Here is a 22,406-nt window from a genome sequence, read left to right on the forward strand (position 1 = left end):
TTTGTTCCTGTAAGTAATTACGCCAAGACAGAATCTGTCGAAGTGCCACGACAGGTCTTCCATTATTTTACCTTCATGTACTATGCACAATTTGCCTTTCATGAGAGTGTCACAGTGGTGTCTTTTATCTTCACCCTCTGACTAATTTCACAAGGCCGGGCCTTGTTTTAGAGAAAAGGGTGCCATATGAGTACGGGAACTCCCAATTTGATACACAAAAACATGCCAGAGGAGTGCTTGAATACGTTTTACAAAACGGCTCCAGCTCTCACACAAGCTGCTTTATATAAAAGTGTCAGAATGCAAAACCGTGAAACATTACAGCAGCTAATAAAGCTTATCTACAACAACAGGGCCGCTTAGCCGCATTAAAACTACAGCTGTGCAGTCCAGATCCAGACCGCGGCACGTGCAGTCACTCAGACGGGGTAAAAACACTCTGTCATGTTCAGGCAGCATACACGGACCTGCAGCCGCGGTGCCCGCTGAGCTCTCCTACGTGCATGTCAGCCCCCTCCCCGCCTGCCTGTCATCGTGCGATAGCTCCAGTTTAAACGCCCAAACATCCACCAGCAGCAGCCTGCGACGGACAGACGCATATCGGCTGTCCGGGACTGGAGCTAACTCGCTGTGAGCTTGTAGCAGGGCCAAGCGGCGAGCGCGTTAACCCAGCACACGTTCCTCACAAATGAGAGCAGACATCCTCCAGCACAAGCCCTCTGATGCATTGATTGAAGCACACACAAACTCAGAGTCAAGACTGCAGGTCCTACGTCAATCAAATAAAAATACAGCATATTTTTAAAATGGGGGGGGGGGGGGGGGGGGGAACGGCAGTGGAAGGGGGTTTGGTGGAAGCTGAACAAATAAGCTACATTTTTTTTGTTGTTTTTACATTTTTACCAAAGGCCTTTCAAGTACACAAACACCTGTCAGTGGGTGGGACATCAGTGCCTTTTCTCCTTACTGCGTCTCTGTGTACCAAGCACAGGAAATCATAACAAGCTTTCCTCAGAGATTGGAAACCTGGGCCGTGAAATTTCAGCTCCGATTCATCCCGCATTTCCTCGTCTACAGTCTCATATATAATACACCGCAATGCACGAATCCAACCAAGGAGCCTTCATGTGTTTTGTTATTTCACGACTGGTGGTTTTGTGTGAAGTATTTTCTTTGCTTGGATAATTGTATATTTATCTCCGTATATGTCCCAAATGGAGCCACCTGGGACTAATGCAGTCAGCCAGAAAGTCAACATTATGAGGTAATTATAGTGGTGAAATAATCTTTCAAAGTTGTTTTCAGGGGTCTAGTTATCTTTTTAAGAAGGGAAGCACTACTGAAGACACTCAATTGTCTCAAGTTTTAAATGTGATGGGTGGTGGTGGTGTAGCGGTGAGCTTTCCTGGTTCAAGTGGGGAACTTACATGTTCTTCATAAGTATGTGTGTGTTTCCCACAGTCCAAAAACATTTGTGACAAGTGTGATTGTTGCTGTGTGGAGCTGTCAGTCCTTGTAAATTGCTTTCATGTTTAGTCAGCTGAGTTCAAGTGACTGACTGATTATTTTGGCTCTGTAACAAGTGATTGATTAAAAAAAAAAAAAATCTAAGCAGCCCCAGGATTAGTAACTTGTGATGTTGTCTGGTCAACTTAATGGGTGCGGTTTGGTATATTCATCCCAAATAGATATGTGGCAGTTAAATTGTGTTTAATAGAATCATCATGGTGACCTCTGGTGACCATAGTAATATTGAGAAGACCAATAAGAGAAATGAAGTTTGGAATCCGATGGCCTTTGGTAATCTGTAATGGAGATCTACGGGAGATTACCAGTCAGGGAAAGATGGCACATCAAATACACAGAAGGAAGCGGAGGTGGATCGGGCACACACTCAGGAAACCCCAGGACTGTGTGACAAGACAAGCGCTATCTTAGAAACCACGGGACAAGAGAAAATGGAGGTGGAACACAAAATGCACCAAACTGAGTCAGACTGACATGAGATCAACCGGTTTTGGTTCAAGATCGCTTGGAGTGGCGTATCTTTGTGGATGCCCTATTCTGCTCTCAGGAACGATGGGGTTATTGTAACATATGTTGTGAACGGACCGTTGATCGTTTTCACAGTGCAAATCAAAATCTCGCAAGATCGCGTGTAGAAACGGGATCATGTGTAAAACACTTTGGGATAGTTCGTGAGCGCCATGATATAAAACAAACCAGAGTAGGTTCCACATAACTAAAATGGTGAATATATGCATTTGTGTGAGCTCCAGTGTGTCCACAACGGAGTAAATATCCTACCTCTCGATAAACTGTTCAATCCCAGTCTAATAGACTGCTCCTTGGATGATGACAAATCCCTGAAGATTTCATGCAATTTGGGTCAGTAGTTTTTGCGAAAAGTTGGTAGAATACATACAAACTAATAAATAAATAAATAAATAAATAAAAACATAACCTTCATCCTAATGTTCACTGGTGGCCCAAAATGAAAACGACATAATTTTCAGTGTTTCTGCCTTTTCCGTGTAAATGGACATCATTTTCAAAACGTTGCAATGTAAAGGTAACACTTTTCTAAGAAATCCAGATTTTTGAAAAGTGACAGTAATTTATGTTTGACACTTGAGTGTTTACATTATTATAGATATAATTGCTAAAGGACTTTGAAACCAGAGAAAACTACATGTATTTTGCAACACTACAAATTGTGAAGTCTGACGGCAGGATAAAAACCAAACTACTGTCTCTAATCCTTTGAGTTCTGAGGCCATGGTCTAAAACAAAACAGGTCTGAGGGGCATCTTGTAATTTCTCCCTTTCCGTGACGGTGGTGCGTTTGTGAGTTCAGGCACAGAGCCATTGTTGTGAGCTGTGGGAGATACAAACTCAGTGATGCAGGGAAACGGCTGCTGTGTGGGCCTGCCGAGCAGAAAAAATTAAGAACAAGAAAAAAAAGGAAAGAAACTGGAGCCAGTCCAACTTAATTATAAAAAAATATGACAAGGGAGCCTAAAAGGGCCGCTGCAAAGATTAGCACAGGCTGCTTTTATTTCCTCGATGCCCCAAGTAATTGCAGTTATTAGGCATCAGCACAAAACAAATTTAATTGCATTTAGAGGAATTAATTAACATCTCTGTTTATTCATGAAGAGTGATACTGTCCGCTGCAGCCAGGGGGGATTTATTGTCACATTTGCTGACATGTTTTGGCATTAGACTGCTCACTGTAACTAAATCTGTTGAGGGGTGTCTTTATTTTCTGCTAGTGTCTGATCTAGATGGAGCACTAAAACAACTAATTGGAAGTTAAATCATCCGTGTTATCAATGTTACTCTACAGAGGAGGGATTTGCTGCTGTTAAACACTGTGGCTGAAACACAAAAACATGTCACAGGGACAGGAAGTGCATTCGGCAGCCTTAAGTCAATATTTTCAAATTACATTAGCCACGAAAGTTACATTTCTTTTGTTTTTTTGTGGGGCAATCAGCAGAAATGTGCAAACCTGATCTCCAAAAGAACAGAGACAAAGTGTAGCTTGAATCAAAACCTGATGCAATGATTAGGAATTCCATCATAATTCAGTACAGAAGACAGACAACATATCAGATGTGGGTTAGTTTACAAGACTTGCACGATCTCTATTGGATGGCAGCAACACATCTCAAAAATGTAGAGACAGGCAACAAAAATTGAAAGAACAAATAACTGCACTAGAGACTGGGTGTTGCATTCAATAGCATAGCATGGATCTTTGTTTTTTTCTTCTACAGACATGACAACATAATATTGTAGTTAATATATACATACTCATCTGGTTTAAAACATGTTCAGCAGATGGCTTCCACTTTGTTCAGGTCAATGATAATATTCCAGCTAACACACAAATTAATCCTGGGGGTTCTGACCTAGGACCCATATAGTCAGTACTATATCCACTTCATGTTGGAAATATTACGAGAAAATACTGCAGTGACATCAACTTCTATGCAGATGACACAGTTCTGTTGACACACACAATGAGCTTTATCTTTATTCTCTCTCTCGGTTTCCTTTGTGCGTGACATTGTTGATCTAGAGCTTAAACTTTGCAATCAGATCGCCACAAACTGATTTTGGCTCCACCACGTATCCTTTCCATACTCATGTGGGATTTTGGCATTTTCTTTTTATAGCTGAATGTGGACTTTCCATATGATAACTATTTTTTTAACTGGTGCTTCATAAATAAAACAGAAAAAAATTGAAGGAATGAGATTAATAACAATTAATAAGAGTTAATAACAGCATATTTTAGTGTTTACATATATATATATATGGGCAGAGGATAAACAATCTGAAAGTATGTCTGAAAATTGTGAAAAACATTTACAATTCAGAAGGATGTGCTGACAAAATAGGCTTTTGTGGAGTTTTTCTGGATCTATTCTAAACATTGCTCAGTTCTAAACTACCAGTAGGTTCCATCTAATGAACTGTATTATATAATATACAGTAATAAAATCCACTGTGTGACCAGTCATAATATTATTCTTGCAATATTACCAGCCGATCATTGCAGTGTGTGGGAGGCTTGATCTAATTAGCACTGCAACATTAAATAGGTCAGTGTTTGTCAGATGTGCTCAGCGAGAGTTTTCACAGTCTACATTATCACATCACATTGGTCACATGTAATGGAGGTCAGAGCACTTTTGTTCGCTGAAGAAACAAATGGAGCTGTTAGTGAGAAGGCACAATAATAAAACTCGGCTTCTGGTACCTACGAATAAATGGAATGAAGACATGATAAATACTGTTAATTAGAAATTTAATGACAGATTAAAGTGTCTGCACAGGAAAGGTCAAACGGATGAAATCCTACTACCAGGTTCCTGTAAAAACAGCAACAGTTACACAGTTTTTCTCCACGGGTTATGTTAGAAATACACTCTTTGCATTACTTTTGTGCACACCCGCTAAATCTACCTGCCTTATATAAGATCGTAGATGTATATAAATATATAATTGAGAGTGTCTGTAATATCAATTTGTATTTCTAAACAAAAGAACAACCGATTTTTTTATTCAGAGAAGTGCTGTTTTCTTGATTATTTCATCAATGTCTTCGGTAATTGCAGTTATTATGCATCAGCAAGACATGATTTTAACTGCATTGCCAGGACACTAATGGCACCTCTGTTTATTTGTGCAAAGTGATCTGTCTGCATCAACCAGGGAACTTTGTTTAGTTTCTTTTACCCAAGTTGCTGACATGTTTATGGAAGGAGGCCAAGTTTCAGGCACTCAGTTGGAAGCATTTTATCTATTCTTTTTGTTTTCAAGATTCTAAATAATAGCTTAAATCCACCTTATCAGTTTTCCATTGGTGTATTTGAACACACGCCATATTACGGATTAGCCGCGCATGTCCACGACTGCTGGCGTGTCTCACACACACACACACACACACACACACAAGCACTCATGTGGAAACTAGCGAGCCAGTCAGCAGTCTGCAGGAAAAACTTCATTTAAACAACATTTAGCGATGATGCAAGCTTAGCCATCATTAGCATAATGTATTCCTTGATAATCTGTCTGCCCCCAGCTACAATGACTCTGCTTCATCACCAGCAGCCTGCACACGCACGCAGGCACACACACACGCACGCACGCAGGCACACACACACTCACACACAATCACGTGTGCTTTCGGTAGTTGAAGTTCTCGGGGCCCTGCGGCCGTGCATCGAACCCAACAGGAGGGCGGAGATTTAAACCCCAGGGCTGTGCTGCAGGGGTCTACATATATTTAAAACAATCATGAATTTTAATGGTAACCTGCTGAGGGAGCCTGTTCTACCAGGCAGCCTTTCCCTCTTCCTCGCGAGCACATACATTTCTCTCCCATGGCATCTCTCTTTCCTTCCTTCCCCCGGCAAAACCCAGGCGGAATTATTAATACATGACGTGAAAATGTAAAAACTAGCCCCCGGTGGCGACGGTGAACCAAAAATGGCGTATTAAAGGAAAGGGGAAGTGACAGCAGAGGAAAAGAGAACGAGAGAAAGAAAGAGCGAAAGGAAGAGAGTGTTGTCTTAACACTTAGCAGAGGTGTCGAGGTGAGATTGTGCTCTTCATATGTGGAGAAGGAGGTACAGGGAAGAGGATGGGAAAGGAGGAATGTTGAAGGCAGAAAAGACAAAGGCCCTGTCCACACGAGCCAAAATGAGGGTTTTTCTCCCTGGCGTTCTCCCTCAAAAGATTCCATCCACATGTCACTATGAACACGGCTCAACACGATGCTTAAGGGCATGTAGTACATATGCCAGGCCTTTAGGGGCGTTGTGACTCACCAAATACGGCAAAAATGCAGAAGACACAGAGAAAATTGACTACTGCTCATAGACTTGTCTATAACTCAGAGTTATATAGGTCTATGCTCCTGCTCCTACTGCGATTGTTGTATTTATTAGGAGACATCATTGTTTTCCCCAGAGGTGCACCATCTTTGCCATCCACACCTCAAAACCAAGCCTGGGTTTTAGAATTTCCCTACTCTGGGATCCGTGTAAAAAAAAAAATAAAAATGTGTTTGGGCTCCTAAAACGCTGCCCTGTGTGGATGATCGGGCAAAAACGGTGCGTTCACGTGAGACGGCCCCTAAAAGTAAAATGAAATCAGGAAAAAGGTAGGAATTGGAAGGAGGTGGTACACTTACTGGACAGAGGTGGAGATGTGCAGGCGCCGGATGCCCGGTGTGGGAAACTGGCGGGAGTTTATGTAGGAAACCTTCTTCATGGCGGTGTTTATGTTCTCCAAGTCCTCGCCCTCCATCACTAGGATGGACTGAGCTGGGTTAAAGTGGAACTGCAGACAGAGAGAGAACACAGATGTTCGATGGATGGAGAGATGACACGGCGTCTGATGAAGCGTCATTTAAAGCTGTGCTCAATCAGCTCTGATTGAGATACTAATGCTTAATCTGCTGTGGAAACTATCTGTGAAGGCAGCGAGGGCTTTCACACATTAAACTGGCCAAGGGGGAGGATGCAGGGCACATAAATGAGAAGCCAGGCCTTTCATTTACCCCAAAATGCTGTTTCCTGCACCTTCTTCTGTGGTAATGTCATTAAACACTAATCAATTTTCAAGTCTTGGCCTCAAGATTGTATATTGATGCAGAATCCATAAAAAAACGCAACTTTAATAGACTTCTTTGACTTACTGGAAACAGCGTGAGGAGCTGGAAATATAACTGCAGCAGTTATCAACTTCTGAACAAGGTACGTGCAGATTTACACCTCAGGCAGCGGAACAATGTCTCTCAAGGATATTTTTGAACACCTTATACAAGTAACTCCAATTATCTCTTCATTTGACACCTTATTAGCAGCACATTGCATGTTTGCTCAGTGATTTTAATGTATAATGTATAACTGATAGGAATGCTGAGATTAAACCATAGATGCAGGATAAATGGCTTTGTTATGAACTAGACATACTAAAAAAATAAACTGAATTTATAAAGTGATGTCTTAAATACCACAAACCGTCTATCTTTTTTCATTTTGAGACAACGAATTCCCTCATGGTGCAGATTACAGAATCACTGCACAACTAAATGGAATATTTAACATATCTATCTATATTAAATTAAACAAAAGACATGTTGAAAAACATTCGTTTGCATTTGTATAATCAAATTAAAACATTTGGTGACATATGGGGTAAGATATAACCCCCCCGGTCTATGTTTCTCCCCTTCTGTTGAATTTTTTTTTTTAAAGGCTCGGATGAGGGCTTATCTCGCCTGCATATTAAATAAAGCTGCTCCATCAAAAGAAAATAAAAGAAAAAAACTGATCAAAGCACATCAAATAAACGTCTTTAAAAGTACTTACTTTCAACACTAGTGAAAAAAATCTGATTAAATCAAAACTCGCACAATGTTAACTTGTTCTAAGAAAAACTTTAAAATGTTGTGATCAGCAGATGATGATATGTTTGGAAGGTAAGGCCTTGTTTACGTGACATTTCAAGTGAAAATCATTTTTGGAAAAGTTTCACGTTTTCAAAATGGTGTCCGTTTACATGGAAACGGCAGAAACCCTGAAAATGATGTAGTTGGCACATAGGGCCACTAGTGGCGGCTGTGTGTAGTTCTTGACACCCAGAATGCAACAAAGGTTTTCCGTTTTCACTCCATGCGACCCAGGCTCTGTGTTACTGAAGGGCCAGTTTTGTCCAGGTCTCATTGATATTTAACCACCAAACTGTGATCAATCCATCCTTGAATGCCAATATGCTTGCCCAGTTTGTGAAACCCTGCCATGAAATATGTTCTGATTAATGAGATTGTGACGGATGGGCAGATGTTTGTGAGGAAAGCCTGAAAAGAAAATGCCTCTGGCTCACCAGCTGTTACCAGCACAGATGCAGTTTCAAAGTCCTTATCTTGTTATTTGTGATATAAATTGATGCGTGTTACCAAAACGATTAAGCTAAATTACAATGCCTTGAGTATGGGTTACACATTTTTAATGTGCCATGCATAAAATGTTAATGAGTCATGATTGTGGGGTTTGAAAAAAGAAGTTGTCATTCATTTCATTCATCTGTGGCTTTGTAAATGTTTACAAGGCTCGGTACAGTTTGCCAGCAGTCTTTACTTTCTATGCGTTGACCTATACAGGAGCGTGGACATCAGTCTCTGCGGAGACTTGTTTGAGTCAGGCAATCCATCAAAGTGAGCATTTTCTGCCTGTGCTGCATTGGCATGCAACAAGCAATGTCACCTCGGCTAAAAGAAACAGATGTTCTGAATGAAAGTGATGTTTACTGTGATGGATCGCCTGTTTTAAGGTGGCTGCGAGTTTTTAGACGTAAAACTGTACAGGGCTAAAAGGAAAACCAGCGGCTGACATAGAGGAAGGATGCAAAGTAATTTGGATTATTTTATTTCTTATTTTTAGCCTTTATTTAGCCAGGAGAACCTCATTGAAGTTAATAATCTATTTTAAAAGTGTGTCCTGAGGAGCTGGGGGGGACCAGGGTCTTGCTCAGGGACCCGCGGTCCATGTCTTTTGGAGTGTGGGGTAAACCGGAGTTCCCGGAGGAAACCCACACACACACGGGGTGTGGGAACATGCAAACTCCACACAGAAAGGCCCTGTACTAGAACCCACAACCTTCTCGCTGTAAGGCGAGAGCACTAACCACTAAAGAATAGTACAATGGTTATTATTAATTGTTGGACATGCCGCTTAATTTAAATCATCACATTGCACTAAGTGCTAATGAGGTGTGGTGAAATACCAAAGGGTGTGAAAATTTGAAGGGGAATATCAACCAAATTGCTCTGTGGACAGAACGTTCTACACCATGAAGCACCAGAGCATGCTCCCATAGCATGGGCAGAAAGCTTATCGTCACGTAGCGTTCTGTTTAGAGGGGAGGTAGCTGGCATGTCCTATTGAAGTCTAATTGTAGGGTTATTGTAGGGTCTCATTTACATTTTCGGTTTGTGTGTGCGCGGGTTTCCACAGATGGGAGACATTTCCAGGGAGGGACCTGTCTTTAGCCATGGTCTGCTGGAATTGGCTCCATTTAAGACCTTATTGTATAACGCGGTATGGAAGATAAGATTGGATGAATGATATCTCAGGATGTTACAAGTTGTCACCGTAGCTTAAAGGGTCGAGCATGTCATTGTCCAATCCTAAAGTTACCTGTCTTTGGGTATTACTCTGAACCGTGCACTGCAGTTCTGTCTTCATTGGAGTGTCTGAGTCTACAGTATATGTCAATAGCTAATCCGTAGTCAAGCCAATTCTTGAGACCACTGAGATGCTACAAAAGGGTACTTAATTTGCTTGATTGTTGGTGTGTCAAATGAATAAACGTCTGAGTCATAATTTCCAGATGAACACTTTTCTCCTTTAACTTCCAAACCTAATGTGTCCAGTAAACTCACACTCATATTTGACAAATATTCAGATGTGTCCTGACCAACTAAGAAAAGTCCCCCAATATATAGTCTACCTGCCAATTACTTTGTGACACCCAATACACTGGGTACCATAGATAAATAAATAGACATTCTGCTCCTGCAATAACTACGTAAAGCACTAGGAGCCTTCTAATACACTATGAAAATCAAGTACAAAACACAAGAGAGAGCTTAAATGTTTGCAGATCTTTCTGTGCTTAATATCATAAACAAGTGACTGATTACATGACTCATTTTAGGAGGCATTTGTCAGGAAATTGACAATGTTGTCACGTTAACTTCTAGGTTTCCTTAATTGTCTTGTAATTTTCCATACATAAAATGCACTTTATGTCTCAAAATACACTGTGGTTTCTTTAAAATAGGAAGGAAAATCAAGGATTTTAGTTTGCACTAATCACAACAAAAGACTGAGAATACCTCCAAAGACATCAATACATGTTGAAAACACTTTAAGTGAAAACACTACAAAATAGTCTGTGGAATCTGCTTACAGGTGTTCTTTTGGAACAGGACTGACATCTCCAGCAGAGTTTGATGGTAGGGATTTGAGGCTCTTGGAAAAAAAACAAAAACCAGCTCAGTATCCTCCCACCAGAACTGCAAAGTGTCTCTTATTTCCTAAAACTGGGACTCAGCAGTGAGGTGACACTACTCCAGCACCTCATGGGGCTCTCCATACAGTCCCTCTTCCCTGTCTTCCCGCCCCGCACACCTTCCTCTCCCTCGTTGTCTCCTCTCATCTGTGGCCCCCCCCCCCCCCTTCTGTCTCTGCCTCCCTACCTGTCATTTCCCACTGATTGTGCCGTGCCAGCCGTGCTACCTGCTTCGCTAAACGCCGTCCGTCTAAGCTTCCCGTGGACTTATGGGAGCCAGATGAGTGCGCGGCTAAGAAGAAAATGAAATGGCTCTCGAGAGATAAACTGCACTGTTCCCGGCGAGGTTATTCTCCTCTCCTCTGCTGTACGCCCTCCCTCCACCTCGTCCCATCTCATCTCATCCCAAAATGGCTTGTTTCCTGCACCACAGCAGAAGAGCTCTTTGGAGAAGTTTAGGGGAGCCTGAAGAGTGGCCAATCGAAAAAGAGTCAAAGAGAGCTGCGGGTGGGTGGGTGGATATGGGGGCTGGTTTTGTGTCTACACAAACCCCCATCCATCTTGTCTGCCTGCTATCTTCTATAGTGCAGGGAGATGGATTATCCGAAGCAGTGAAAAGACGAGGGGGAGGAAGGCAGTGGAGGGGTTTCAAGAGAGCCGGCTGGTGATTTAGCCGTGGTGACTATAAGAAATATAGTGTCAACCGAGATCAAATTGTGTGTTTTTGTGTGTACACACACTCCCAGAGAATGTATGTTGGATTTATACTCGATGCAGTTGAGGGTTTGTAGGAAACCTGCTATAGGACTTGTGATGACGATGGAATGTACCCGTTATTGGATAATTTGCAGACGCTATATACAGCTTATCATATCTTATTCTCTGTTAAAAAGCCACCACATCCGCCTGTCAGCATTAATAAAGTCAGCTACCACAACATTACTCATTTGATGCACGGAACAAGTTACTAGGTTACCACACATTATTATTTAATTTTTTTTCTGTATGGTCAGTCAGGTAGGTAAGAAATAGAGACTCATGTACTATTAGGGAACAAAATCGATAGATAGAATGATAACTGTGTGAGTATTGATTGATTAATAAATTTCAGTAATTGTCATACTTTACACTCTTTGAGTGTTAGATCCAACTTACCAGACAACATTTTCAAGCGATAATGGAAAACTTTGGTAGCGTTTTGGGTGAACAAGAACACGATTTATTTCTGTGTTGTGGCAGTAGTACACATGGGCCTGCTGTATTCAGAGCTTAAAAAGATATTTAGGTCTTTGGCCTACAGCTTTGCACTTTGACATTCCCACCATCATACGCACCGGAGAGCCTCTCAAAGACGAAATGCAAGTTGAGCTACAGCACAGGTGCCTCCAGGAAGACTCTTTAAGTGTGTTTCCTGTAGATGTCAAAGCTTCAGAAAGTCCCCTGCCCTCCCAGTGGAGACACAGACGATGGTCAGTTGTAACTATAAGCTCCATTTTTATATCTAATGATTTTCCCTGCATGCCTACATTGTATCACACTAATACTTTTACGAAAAGTATACGCACACCCTTCAGCATACAGATACGGGTGTTTTTGCATTTACTGTGTGAAGGCCAATCACCAACCAACAAGTAGAAAAGTCAAGAAATGTGTTTCAGTTTAGAGCAACATTAGAGTTGCTTTTCTGTTGTACCGTATTCTTTCACCTAATGCACCCCTCAAGAGGTTCCACTCCGGCCCGCCAAACCAACAAGTAAATGCCACTAAAAATGTCTTAATGTCGACAGTGGAATAATTTTCAATAGTATTTGTTTGTTTTTTGCAAAACAATTGACATTTTTATCATGTTTACTCTGCTCCATCAACAACGACAAACTTAAAGTTGAAGTTTAAAGGTTATCATGGCACTGTTTCACCAGTCCAGATCAGTCAAGATGAAATTTCAGATGTACTGAAGGACTGAAAGAACTAATATGTGTTTGACACGCCTGATTTAGAGAGAAGCTCCAACACCTAAGTCAGTCAGTTGATTGTTTCCAGCAAATATGGAATCAAAGATTATTAATATGGAGTCAAAAATTAAGTGAAAAAGAAGGTGATTACAGCAGGAACAGGAAGCTGCTCGGTCGTTCGACAAGGTTTCCTCATCTTAAAGTTTTGAAGGTAGAGGTAAGAGTGCACAAAAAGATGAGTGGCCAGAATTTAGTAAGACACAACAGAAAACGTTGCTTCCTACGACTTAAATGAGTGCCGAACAAAAGTCTTATCGTATGATGTAATTTTTATCCATTGGATTTGATTAGTGATAGCTGTTACTGCTGTCACAGTTTTCTTTTTTATCTAATTTGAATGTGTACTGAAGATTTTAAATAAACTAAAGTGACTCGCTACACCATCTTTGTCGTACAAAGCAGTATTGCAGTGAGTTTACTCCTATTTTAAGCTGATTTTGTACGTTTTAGAGTAAAAACCTTCAATTTAGGGTCTCTGTTTAGTACCTTTGTTTTCATTGCCGTGTGCGTGTATGCGTGCGTGCGCATACCTTTATACTCTTGTCCAGGCTCTCGAGGGAGTTGATGTCCAGTCCTTCTTTGCAGGCCTGCAGACAGGAAATAACCTTCTGGCTCTCGATCTTCCCCGGCCGGATGGTCAGTCCAGACAAGCTTCCCCGGAAGTATTGGGTGAACCGCGGCTTTGTGACCTCCCCACCTACACAAACAAGCATATACAGACGTACTCAGTATAGTAAAGCTCTAACTGCCTATTTCGCATATAAACTCTTCATTATTATAGCTCTATAAATGTCCTTTCTGATCAGCAGGAATATGGTGCTGGTTCAAACACTTGTGCAACACAAGACAACAAGATTAGTGTATAATATAAAAAATGACAAAACTACATTCTATGTAGAGTAGTAAAAGTACAATTAAATAAAATAAAAAAAACAAAAAAAAGAAAGCTGGTGGATAACAGTTGTGATCATGGAGTCATTTTGCCCAGGTCTGAAACAGCATGTGGTCGAAAAGGTGTCAACAAAACTATTCAAAGTGACCTTATAACATGTGCCTCACACCCAAATAACTTATGGCTATAAATATAACTTAATAAAACGTTAAAAAAAGGAATTTGACACCTAAAACAGACATGTTACACAAACAGTGATGCTTATCCAGCTAAATAGAACTGACCTACAAATGCAACATATCATGTGAACTATTTCACAATATGTGGCCTCAAGCAGTCGAAGTTCACCCACTCCTACACATGAAATAATCCCTGATACTTGGTTTACACAACATTTCATGTTAAAACTCATAAATTAAGCCATCAATTTCAAAAAAGTTTCTATTTTATTCTATTCTTTATGCAAAACCGTTACAAAGCATGCCATTCTTTGTATCCACTTATACATACAGTATTTAACACAATACTCAAACACAAGGTATGCCCTTGTAGCCATTTCAGTGATTCAAGAGAGATGCCATATTCATAAATTCAACGTTTTCTAGATGTTCTCCAGCCTGTTCACAGTATATATATATATAAATGTGTATGTATGACAGATAATGCACAATGGAATGCTAATATTCATGCATATATTTTATTTATGGGTTGTCTTTCCTTGGTCAATGCCGCCTGCTTTGGAAGTTCTGTAATATCCAAACCTGACATTGGTGTTTTCCGATGCAAAGCACTGTGTACCACAAGCAAATACTCCAAAGTCAGCATTCTTTACGGCCTGCTGTGATTCCATTTGCTTTCAAAATATTAGTACAGGTGGTACAAACACTCCAGAGTTATGGCTAATATACAGTGGAGCACTGGTCTGCGGTCCCTTACTCATTACAATATCATCACACTTACAGTGACCTTGTCCATCCTTTAATTATGAGTCCTGACGACCAAATGATGGCCATAATGGGCCCCGATGATGCACATTTGGTGTCCTTCTCCTGTGATTAAGCGGCATGGTGCCGCTGTAAAAAGTGCAAGTGCCGCTGAGTCGGCCTGTACAGGCTAAATAAAGGTAAGGGAAAAAGTCAACACATTTAAAGCTTGTCCTCTGAACTCCATAAAGGCCAGCACCAGCAAGAGAAACCTCCGAACCGCTCATTAGCTGAAAGGTTACTATCTCTGGGTATCAAAATTTCACCTTTGCAATCCTTTCTTTCACTCCTTTCATCTTTTCCTCTGCTGTTCTGTAATTCTGGCAGTAATCCCCCCAAAGCACTGAAAGCAGAGCACGATCAGTCTAACATCTCACCTACAGGAATTTACAGAAATGTCTCAATAACGAAGAGGAGCAATGACTGGCAGGCAAAGTGCAAGCCCAGGCATCGTCTTCATCTCTTTATTAAACGATCTGTCTCGCCTCTGTACTTGCTTTTCTGGCACGTTCTGCCCTCATACACCGACTGTCAAATAATATTAGAGGCACGCAGCGTTTGAGAGCTTATTTTTCTATTTCCCTTTCAAAAACAACATCGGGACAGAATATAATAACATGTAATTATGCTTATTTGGCATATTTTATGAACATAAATAGCTACTGTTTTCTTTCTTCCTCACTGATGTAGAAAGTAGAAGTAGTTCTATTCTATTCTATTATCTACATCAGTGAGGAAGAAAGAAAAAAAAGCAGCTATTTATGTTCATCTCACGGTTATTTTTCAGTCAGGACTGTGTGTACAGTCTTCAACAAAAGCTAAAACATCCACTTTATCCTGTTCACACTGTTTTCAGTCTCTGAACGGATATAGCAAATGAAAAGAGTGGTCCTGTCACCAAATAGTTGGAAGACTGTTTAAAATGGCACCAGCAGCTTACAAAGTCTAATATGCTGTAGTTTTGTTCAGTAAGAATCAATATAACCAAATATAATGAGCCAAATGAGGCGTTAAAAACAGTCATGATGCCATCACAAACATCGTGCAGCAATACTTGTTTACGCCACGTTTAGGTTCATTGCGGATTGTTCTCCGCGCACATCTGTGAGTGTATTCATTAAAACAACCAACAGCATCAACTTGTGGCCTGGCATGCTGACAACATTGTTTTCAGTATTCCTGCCACTTCCGTGTCACCGAACATTGGTTTCAAAGCATCGCTGTGTAAACATGAATGTTTTTTGAAACTTTTTTCATGTTTAACACCTCTGCTTTAGGTGAACTGACGCACACTTCTTGACTTTTCCACTTGGTTGGAGTTTGACACTCGACTGGAAAATGCATAATCAGACCCTTCGAACAGCTACTTCCTACTTCCTATATTTTTCAAATGAAATTAATTATATTTAGTGAAAAGTGCTTGTCATAGCCTTTAAAAGCATTTCATTTTAAATACACAGCATCATTTAATTTACTATATTAATGTACTCAATCAATGTTTCATCTATAATAACAGTACATGTTAATTTTACCTGAGCTTCATGCTTGCGCCATAACATTGTGTTGTCAACATATTGTAATTACAGTTAGGTACTGTGTTTTGATTTTAGTATAATTCGGTGTATAACAACCAATAATGTAATAACTTGCCAATAGTGTAATTGGATATTTGAGACATGATAGTAATAATATTTTGTCAAAAGTCAGATAACTTATCATGTTAAGGACACGGATTTATGAAATTATTTTCAACATGTAATACATGCTGGTAATAATATAATAATAAATAGGTCTGTGTTTCCCGGAAATTTTTCATGTCATTTCTTTTACATGTTTTATGCAGGTTGCCTATGAAATATATATATATAGTGCATGACCGAGTCATCATGAAGTAAGTAATTGAGGCATTTAGGAAATGTTTTAAACACATATTTCATTACATTATTGCCAAGTTATTCAGTTATTGGCTTTATTACTTTTAGAATGTCCAAAATTATTACATTACAGTCAAGTATTAGTTATTGGTGATTACAGGGTGATATATTATATACTCTTTAAGTGGGTCCTTTACATGCATTTAACTTTTTCTATCCAATTTTCCACAATTGTATCATAAAAGTTGATTATGTCAATAACTCAAGTAGTGAACTAATCCTCCACAGTACCTGCACTTAAACACCTTGACAGACCTGACCCAGGTTCCCCCCTAATTCCCTGGTAATAGTGCAGGCACATCTATCACTGCCTCAAGTGATGTATCTATATTTCTGAAAAGCACCGTCAGCGCAGATGGATACTGGACTGACCACCAGTGGAAACACTCCATCATGTCTTACTTTCCTGGAGTGAAAACGTGACATAAATGGAGTGCGGTGGATTCACAGGTTGGAATCATCCCTCTGCGACCGCTGACCTGCAGCGACATCCTGCACATCGAGCCTCCTTATCACCCCTGGGGCAGGCAACAGGGTCCCAGCAGTTGATGTGATCGACCCAGTGGATCTTATCAACCCAGTGGCTTGTCATCTGTGTGCCTGGATGAGAGACTGATGAAGATCTGCTTTCTTGACTGAGCAAATGGAAACATGGATGGCTGGAAAAATTTGAACACGCCTCAACTCTTCTTCTTGCTCATACATTTCTGTCATGACTCTGCCTAAGTTTCTCACCAAGAGCTTTCACAGTCCATTACTTTCAGATCTCCTCTCTGCACATGTGGCATTGTATGCTTCAATGCACCTGCTCTCAAGTTACTCCCGGGAATACAAGCGTGATTTTATTGCCCACCTGCCCAACAACTGACAGCATCATCGATGTTCTCACAGGAAGTGCATTTGTCTTGTCAAGTATTGGACAAATGTCAAGGCCAAGACTGAGGGGAAACGTATTTTGTGCCTTTAATGGAAGTTTTCAGCTGTACTATGTCTGGCCAACTAATTTAAAACCTACAGGTTGAGAGTTAGTGCCAATGAGATTACAAGATTTTAGTTATGTCGCTTGGAAATGGTGACTCATGACGAGTATTTTGGTGGATAAGTTTTTACTGGGGTTTTAACCTCAGCGAGCCAATATTATCTTACAATTCTAATGCTGGAATGTACTGCTCAATATGAAAACAGTAGTTCCCAAAGTGGGAGGCACGCCCCCTTGGGATGGATTGGATTTCATTGCAGTGGGAAGAAGGAGTGACGTCCGAGTACGCTATTTATGGAAGTAAATATGGATGCAACACAGGTCAGTGTATTGATCCAAATCTTCAAACATATCATAAATGGATGTTTCATACATGTATATATATGTATATACATTCGTAGGAGTCTCTCTGTTAAAATGAGTTGGCTTTGAGCATGAAAAAGTTATCCTGATGGAGCAGTGAACCAACCCATACTTTGTATATTACCTGCGTTAGCTAGCCACAGCTGATAAAATCTGCCAACGACCATTATCGCTTTTCATCTTGACACTAAACACACACTGTACCCACTGAAAGGTGAATGTGCCACTGTTATCACAGTAAACTGCATTATGTGCTGCAGGGAATTGAAGGCTTGACAGGCACCACGATCGTCCACTTGGGAACACTTGGTTTGAAACGCTCTAAAAACAAATTGTTCTGTCGTCAGCCGAATGGTTCACGTGATTTTGTATATTATGTTATTCAACAAATGGTTTTGTTCAGCACTGTAAGTAGACCTTCCCAGTGCTCACTGATACCATGCCAAATACCAGAAAATCTTTTTTTTTTCTTTTTTAAAGCACAAGGTCATATCTGGATTCACTTTCCCAAACTACCCCCCCCCCCCCCCCCCCTCTTCATTTTCATTGCTCATGCTTCACCTGCTCTCCTGCTTTAACTCAGTTACCATTCCCTCTCCCCTTTTCCCTGCTTTCTCTTATGATGTCCACCTATCCACTTAGTCACATCCTGACAGATGTTATCAATTCATGCTGTGGCCAGGGAAACCATTAAAGGTCCCTGAAAGACGATTTAAAAAAAATAATAAAAATGGGGTGAAGTGGAAGAGAAGGGATTACTGAGACGCTGCAGAGTGGGAATGATTGGAGTGATAAAAGCGCTGATCATTCTACTTTACAGAGACAGGTCTTTACGTGGTGCCAGCTCTGGCTTCCCACTCTGTGCAGGCCTGTTGGAGCTATAGATCTTCACTCACTTTTATTCATGTCATTTCCAAAACAGCAACAGATGAGAGTGGAAAGGCCCGGCTGAGCTGGAAACAGACTCATTACTTAACTGTAAGCATGAGAGATGCGAGAACCCGCTTGCTGTGTGATATTCCACACGTGCGTGTGTGCAACTAGATTTATTCAATATGCAGTATATACAACTGGATTTATTTTTCAATTTGTACACGTGCGATGCGCAAACACTGTCGTCTCCCGCGCGGGGTCAGGGACTGCTGTGCTGTTTAGCAGCGATATGTGATTTTACACGCACACTATCACACTATTTGACTGCAACACACTCTTCAACACGGAAACACTCTCTGCCAGGTCAGAGGGTAAATATAGGCTGACTGTGTGAGAAGTGCACAGCCAGCACTTACTCTCCGAGGTAAAGGGAGGAAGGTTGGATGGGCAGCAAACACTTTTATGAGAAAATTGGAGAGAGAGGAAAGGCAGGGGAGGTTTGCCGTTGCGCCGACGACTTCCAAGGATTGAGGATATTTGTTTAACCTGTCGAGACCTGGGCTCGAAAGCTACCAGCTCCTCTTTATAACACCATTCTACTTGCCCTTATGCAGATCAAACCTATTGCATCTATCTCTGAGAGCAGGCCCCCGAGTTACTGTCAGCCATGACATTGACTGTGGTGACATATTGTATGAAGTGGTAGTGAGCAGCACTCATGTTCTATCCATCATTATTAAGCAAGAAACATGTCATTCAAGGTCAATATCATATTGAGGACCTGTTCCATCACCTCTGGGCAAGGAGATAGGCTCCTCCCCCCTGTCCTTCAGCAAGCTGCTCTCCTGACAATATTGGTCTGCTGCCGATTGCGAGTTGGCATCCATACTTTCCATGATTTTACATGCTGCTCTGCAGCGAGAAAGTCACAAGTTTGAATCAAGTAAGCTCTTTGCCTGTCCTCGCCCTTACCTAGTGGGATTGGCTCTAGTGTCCTGGTACCTTGCACAGGACACAGTATTGAAGACGGATAGATGGATAGTGTGTTACTAGATTGTAGGTTTGAACCTGAGCCAGGCCTTTCTGGTGACCCCTAAACTGTGGGTGTATGACTATCTGTCTCTGTAGTTCTCTGTGATGGACTGGCAGCTTGTTGAGGACGCAACCTGCCTTATCTCCAATACGCCCACCACTCGGGACAGGATAGAGTGGTATAGAAGGATGAATGGATGGTCTGCCAATGAACTAGCATTGACCTCAAATGAAAGTGAATGCATTAGCTCCCCTTGGTGTTGGGGTATAAAGACCGGATATGAAAGGAAGCCCCCATCCCTCCACAGAAAACCAGCCTACTGTCTATATTCGTCACTGTTCCAATAAGTGGTTGATAACAGCTTCCTAAGCCACCGAGGAGAGGAGGTGAAGCCTACAGCTTGATATCTATGTAACTAATAGAAACTGACACTTTCCATCCAATTTAGCTGACACCGTCCTAAGCACCTTTAAAGGATTGAAGACTTTGATCTTATGCGACCGCAGGCCTGTCCTACTCTCTTCTCTCATCCAAGACTGTTGAGGCCACAAGTAGTTCTGTGAGGCAACAAGCATCTCTCACACCGATTTGAATGGAGCCACTGTGGCGACACAGCGAGGAGACAGCAATCCAAGGTCATCTCTCACTTTGGGACTGAATCACTGCACTCCTACCATTTACCTCTGAATTGTCACAGAGGAAGATGTGATACTTCTCGCTGTGGGGTGGAAATATTGATGCTGTTACAAGTTGCTGTGCAGTGTTTTTGTACTTGCCTTCACACAAGTTTGACTGAGACCAGGCTTCCTGGACTTTGGCCTGATTCGATGTGGTCTGTTCATGCAGGCTGACAGAAAGCATTGAACACAAGTTTTTGATAAGTTATTGTCCTTCATCAGGGATCATGCGAGCATTCCTGTGACCCGATGCCAAATCAATTACAAATTCTTGAAATTAACACTATTTTGGAACCAGCACGATGCATCCCAGTTAGGAAACGGGTAGAAACAATTGTGTTACCTTACCAGAGTTTGCTTCAAAGCCTTTTTTTTATTGCTCATTACAAAACAAGCTTGGGAAAACAATCTACTTTTGAAAGCACATGTACTAAATGTAATTACGTTCAAACAAAACAATTAAGGATAATGGTGCATTCAGCAGTAACCGAGAAGTGTGGGCGTTTCAGCTCATCAGTGGGGATAAAATCCATCTGAATATGGACAAAGTAGAAACATCCCACTGGGAAAATGAAACATTTTGGAGAGCTTTGAGATCCAAATTGTACATCAATCAACACACCAGCATCTGCGCATATACAAAAGGAAACAGCATGTCTAAATAATGTGTTCTCATATTATTTGAATGGGTAGTGCCATTTGATGGCTATGATGTACTTCCCGTGGTATGAATACAGCTGAATTGAATTAAAAACGTACTTGATAAACCAGCTTAATCTTACCTGTACTGTTTGAAAGCAAAAAAAATAAACATCAGTATTTCTATACAAGTGAAGTCCAGAGACGAAGGCCCCATTTACATGACAACGTTTGCAGTGAAACAGCATTTTTTCAGAAAAGTATTGACACAACAACACGTTTACACAGAAATACAAACATATTGTGCTATTAGTGGCTGCGCACACACATGCACAGAGAGCAATTCACTATAAATGTAAACAATGGAGAGTCCACAGTTATTTGAATGGACAGATGATGAAGTTGGGTTAATATTACAGGTGTACACAGTCAACTATAAAACTACCAAGTCCCAGGAGAAAATAGACTGGGAGTTATGACACTCTGGAGTTGTTGTTATTGTCCACCTGCAGAAGAACTATTTACCACAGAACTAGTGTGCATATATAGTAGCAGCGTTTAAGAAATGTTGTGTTTTCTTCCATCTACACGGAGACAGAGCGTTTTCAAACTGTTCCACCTTTTGAGCCGTTTTCAAGAGGTTGTGTTTTCAGTGACTCCGAGCAGCGTTGTTGTGTAAACTTTCATTGCATTTTGGGTGTCCGTTTACACATTTTCACTTGAAACTGTTGTCATGTAGACGGCCTTTTACAAACCGTTCAATCTCATTCCACTCAGCAAACATCTTTTTTCTCTCACGTGTAGTCCTAAATTGGAGACAATAATATCCTATCTCATTTACTCATGGGGCTGTCTCTGTGGCTGTTTCTAATCATGTGTTTCCCAGATCAGAATTTCTCTTTTCGAAGCTTCTGAAAGCCGATTCATTACTGATCATGTTTAGACATCGAAACTCCTCAACTACCAAAACTGATTAATGAGTGTTAGCTGCTGCTAATGGCAGTTTAAAGCTCGTTTGATTACAAATTTTACAGACTAATCGGTGCCTTTAAAATCTCATCAGAACTGAACTGGCCTCTTTGGATAAATATGTGATTTATGATAATTCTAAGTGAAAATTCATTTGCTGTGGTCAGGACAGCCTCTGCTTCCATTAGGCATTGCTGACTGGCCACTTAAGTGTCACCAAGCATGAAATTAAATCATTAAATTGAATTAAATATGGAAGATCATCACTGTATTGTTTAGAGCTAACAGGGTTTTTTATTTTTTATTTTTTCGATCTACCCTGTTGTCAAATTTTAACATCTGACATCCTGTCTGAATTCTGTCGGCGTCTGACTTCTCCTCTGAAGAGAACATCATTCAGGCAACGAAAAGAAGAAATCTCCACAGCTGCTTTCACTCGCTTCCCTTTTGTCC

At 40.9% G+C, this 22,406-nt stretch overlaps 1 protein-coding gene across 1 annotated transcript in view; it reads right to left on the reverse strand.

Annotated features, from left to right (window-relative positions):
* Positions 1-22,406, reverse strand: part of LOC308107717 (calsyntenin-2-like) — a gene marked incomplete at both ends in the record, with an annotated part of 319,526 nt that overhangs the window by 14,303 nt on the left and 282,817 nt on the right. Inside the window, 2 exons of the mRNA XM_080460204.1 lie at positions 6,713-6,861; positions 13,142-13,308. Of these exons, the coding sequence (XP_080316330.1) occupies positions 6,713-6,861; positions 13,142-13,308 (316 nt within the window). The remainder of the gene's footprint in view (positions 1-6,712; positions 6,862-13,141; positions 13,309-22,406) is intronic.

Source organism: Lipophrys pholis, assembly GCF_963383615.2.
Source record: "Lipophrys pholis genome assembly, chromosome: 3".
NCBI lineage: Eukaryota > Metazoa > Chordata > Actinopteri > Blenniiformes > Blenniidae > Lipophrys > Lipophrys pholis.